The 4,410-nt window shown below is 44.0% G+C and overlaps 1 protein-coding gene across 1 annotated transcript; it reads left to right on the top strand.

The window, feature by feature from the left end:
- The first annotated feature begins 353 nt into the window (after window positions 1–353).
- On the top strand, window positions 354–3,308 carry LOC119290043 (LRR receptor-like serine/threonine-protein kinase GSO1). The gene has a single exon (XM_037569172.1). The coding sequence runs from the start codon at window positions 366–368 to the stop codon at window positions 3,018–3,020; it is 2,655 nt and encodes an 884-aa protein (XP_037425069.1). The 5' UTR covers window positions 354–365; the 3' UTR covers window positions 3,021–3,308.
- The last annotated feature ends 1,102 nt before the right edge of the window (window positions 3,309–4,410 follow it).

Genomic DNA, 4,410 nt, shown 5'->3' with positions numbered 1-4,410 from the left:
ACGCCACTGTGGGTCCTCAATAGTTAGGCCGGCCGTTAAAGCTGATCTTTCAACAAACCATCCTCAATAGTTGTTTACTTGTACACTAGGTTGTTCAAAGCTGGGTTAAATATCAGTATACTTGACAGATTCTTTAACAAGATTAACAACTTAATGCTCTGAGATGTTGACATAAAATGTAAGAATACATATATACGGTAGTTGCCCACATTACTTAATATCACGGAAACGTGACAGCTGACGGCCTCCACACAATGAGCATCTCACAAAGACAGACGTGATGCCATTTAATCTCAACTTGGGAAAAGTCCATTGAAGCTTCCGCGAAAATACCTACGCCGTGGCTGCAGCACTGCACTTCCGCTATGCATCGCTCAACCGCCATTGCCAAGCTCGCCTTGCTCCTCCTCGCGACTGCAGCCGTGTCCTGCGGCTTCTTCGTCGTCGCCCATGCGCATGCGCGGAAGAGCTGCTGGCCTCGCGAGAGGGACGCGTTGCTGGCCTTGAAGCAGGGCATCAACGACACGGATGGCGTCCTCGCCTCGTGGCAAAAACTGCGCCATGACTGCTGCGGCTGGACGGGCGTCGCCTGCAGCAACGAAACCGGCCATGTCACCGAGCTTCACAGCGGTCTCAGCTGGTTGTTCGGCCAGATAAGTCCTTCCTTGCTTTCTCTCCAGCATCTCGAGTACCTGGATCTCAGCACCACCTCCCTACTTGGACCAAACGGCAGCAGTGTATTCCCAGATTTCTTGTCTTCTTTGCACAACTTGAGACATCTCGATCTCGCCGGCACGCTATACTCTGGTAGAGTTCCTGCTCGGCTTTCCAACCTTTCAAATTTGGAGTATCTCGATCTTAGTGGGACATCCCTGCATGGTCGTGCTCAGTTCCTGTTTTCTTACAAAAACTTGATACGTCTCGATCTCTCCAACACGCTCTTTTCCGGTACACTGCCGCCTCAGCTAGGCAAACTTTCAAAGTTGGAGTATCTCGATCTCACCAGCACGCTCTTTTCCGGTACACTGCCGCCTCAGCTAGGCAATCTTTCAAACTTGCGACACCTTGACCTCAGTTATATGCAAAATATACACACAGCAGATGTCTCATGGTTAACTCATCTGCATTTCCTGGAATATCTTGACATGAGTGACATAAATCTCGGCACCGCCGACGTGTTCCCTGTGGCCAACACAATCCCAACTCTCAAGGACCTCATTCTTAGTAACTGTTCGCTTCCAAACGCCAACCAGCCGCTCACACACCTAAACCTCACAAAACTTGAGCGACTTGATCTCTACGGCAACTATCTAGGCCATCGAATTGATACGAGTTGGTTTTGGAACATAACAGGCATCACAGGGCTAGACCTTGATGAAACCTATCTCTATGGTCCATTCCCTGACGCCCTAGGAGGTATGACATCCCTCCAATTCCTATCCTTTGCCAATAACGGCAATTCAGCCACAATAATGGTGGACATGAAAAATCTCTGTGATTTAGAGCTCCTACGGCTTGATGGAAGTCTCGCGTTTGGGAACATAACAGAGTTTTTAAGGAAACTGCCACAATGCTCGTCCAACAAATTCCTCTCTGTGTATTCGAACCACAACAATATGACAGGAATGCTGCCAGATATGGTTGGGCACTTGACCAACTTACAAGATCTTTCCCTTTCTAACAACAGCATTACTGGAGCTATACCATCGGGGTTAAGGAATCTTACTAGTTTGTATGGCCTCGATCTCACTTTGAACCAGCTAACTGGCCAGATACCAATGTTACCGAGAAACCTCACTCGATTGGCCATCTCCATGAACTCCTTGTCAGGACCTTTGCCGTTAGATTTTGGAGCTCCAGATCTTACAGACCTAAATCTCTTCTCCAATTGCCTTACTGGTCATGTTCCTAGGGCTATTTGTGAATTGAAAAACCTTAGTTTGTTGGATCTATCCAATAATCTCTTTGAGGGAGAATTTCCATGGTGTTCTGCGATGCCAAGCATGGAATTTCTGATCTTAAGTAACAATAACTTGTCTGGAAATTTTCCATCTTGGATTCAGAACAGCTCACAATTAGTTTTCCTTGATCTTGCGGTGAACAAGTTCTATGGAACGTTACCCATGTGGATTGGAGAATTGGTGAACTTGAGATTTTTGCTGCTAAACCATAACATGTTTTATGGGGATATTCCAGCCAACATCACAAATCTTATACAACTTCAGTACTTCAGTTTAGCAAGCAACAATATCTCAGGATCAATTCCATCGTCCTTGTCAAGATTAATAGCAATGACACTAGAACATCCACAGCGTTGGACTCGCTGGTATGTTCAAGAGGTCATAAACAAGGACATTTTGTCTGTGGTGATGAAGCGGCAAAATATGAAGTATGACATATATAGAATTAACGAGATGTACGGCATTGACATTTCACTCAACCACTTAACAGGTGGAATTCCAGATGAGATAACTTCTCTTAATGGATTGTTTACTTTGAATTTATCATGGAATCACCTGAGCGGGAAAATTCCTACGAACACTGGGGATATGAAATCACTAGAATCACTCGACTTATCAAGGAACAATCTTTCCAGTGAAAACCCAACAAGCTTGTCAGATTTGACGTATCTAAGCTCCTTGGACTTGTCATACAACAATCTTGTAGGAAGAATTCCGACAGGACGTCAACTTGATACCCTCTACGCCGAGAACCCGTCCATGTACAGCGGCAATAATGGTCTTTGTGGGCCTCCTCTTAAAAAGAATTGCCCAGGCAATAATGCTTTAGAGCATGGTGATCAGCAGAGAAGAGAAAATGGTTATGATCCAGTGGTGTTCTTCTACTTTGGGCTGACGGCTGGCTTTGTGGCGGGACTCTGGATTGTCTTTTGTGCTCTTCTGTTCAAAAGAGCATGGAGGAGTGCTTATTTCGGCCTCTTTGACAAGCTACATGACAATGTGTACGTGTTTATTGTTGTTACTTGGGGCATGATAACCAGTAAGACAACTACAAGTTAAGAACTGGCGTGCTAATTAAACAAAATAAGGCCGATCTGATGCTGGTGTCATTCTACTGTTGAACTGTATGAATAAATAAGAGTGAGGAAGTATTTGGTAGCTTGTACAAGAATGTGTTTTGTTGAAGATTATAGGCGTATAATATGTCTTACAAGTATCTAATACTTTGTTAGGATTCGGTTAGATCTCTCTCTTTCTTGATTCTCAAATATGTAATCCTACCAACCTTGTATTCTTGGCCTACATGGCTTTGCCCCTATATTAACATGAAAGCGTGCCGAGGCAAAGGCATAAGCTTCCACAAAACATTAGTTGATTGTTCATTGTGTGTGCTAACCCGTGAATCTCACAAACTCGAATTCCAGTCTAAAAGCCGCCCGGCAGGACATGTTTCCTTCAGGCGATACTACGTACACTTAGCTACCGGGCACGGCCTTCTTTTCCTCAACCGAGTCAAGTCGTATCACACGTGTCAAATTTCCCTTTTTCTGTTTCCCCCTGGACAATATGGAAACACCAGACGCATGGGTTGCAGTGGAGAGTCCGGACGCATGCAGTTTGACAAAAGAGCAGAGGTCCAGCAAAACAAGAGCAGTGGTTCAGGAAAAACAGAGAGAGGAGCTGCTCTGTTTTGAGCAACCAAATGCATGCAATTTTTTTCTGGGAACTCTTGGTACATCATTACACATTGTTTATCATGCACACACAACACACGGGCCACGGCCGACAAACTTTAGTTATAATAACAGCATGACGGTTTCAGCCGTTACATATCATTGGTTGCCACAGTTAGCAGCAACTTCTCAAGTGAAAGATGGAAGATGATCTGGTCTTACAGGCTTTGACCCAATATAACATTAATGTTGAGCATTCTGAATTACTACTCGTTAAGTTAATTTAATATATATAAAAAATTGAGTGAGTAACCAAGTTCACGTAGTGCCTGTACTGACTATGTACCCAAGCAGCAGTTATACTGACTATGCTTTCCCTCTCTTCTAGTATCCTTTTGGCCGAGCAGCTGCAGCGTGTATTGAATCACCAAAATCAGTGAGACAGCTAGCAAAGGAGGCGGCCAAAATTGTTTTACTAAATCCAACCAAAAAGTTAAAAGTGCTAATTAATAGTAGCATTTTCAGTGAGATTTCTTTCAGGTAGCTCAAGAGTTCATTGACAGGAGGATCAATAATACCCATACATGAACAGCGTGCCAAGACCATATTACGTCATTCAGGGCAAGGCAAGATGTAGATGCGCGAGCGGTAGCAACTTCATGAGGCCTGATGTCTGGTAGATCACATATTCACATAGTAATAGTATCTCCAAATTTGGTACAACGACAATTGAAACATCATAATGAACAAATAACACAAAAAACTTTCACGAATAA

This window comes from Triticum dicoccoides, chromosome 4A (genome assembly GCF_002162155.2).
Source record: "Triticum dicoccoides isolate Atlit2015 ecotype Zavitan chromosome 4A, WEW_v2.0, whole genome shotgun sequence".
Classification (NCBI taxonomy): domain Eukaryota; kingdom Viridiplantae; phylum Streptophyta; class Magnoliopsida; order Poales; family Poaceae; genus Triticum; species Triticum dicoccoides.
The sequence above is the reverse complement of the archived record's forward strand: the minus strand, read 5'-3'. Positions and strand labels throughout refer to the sequence as shown.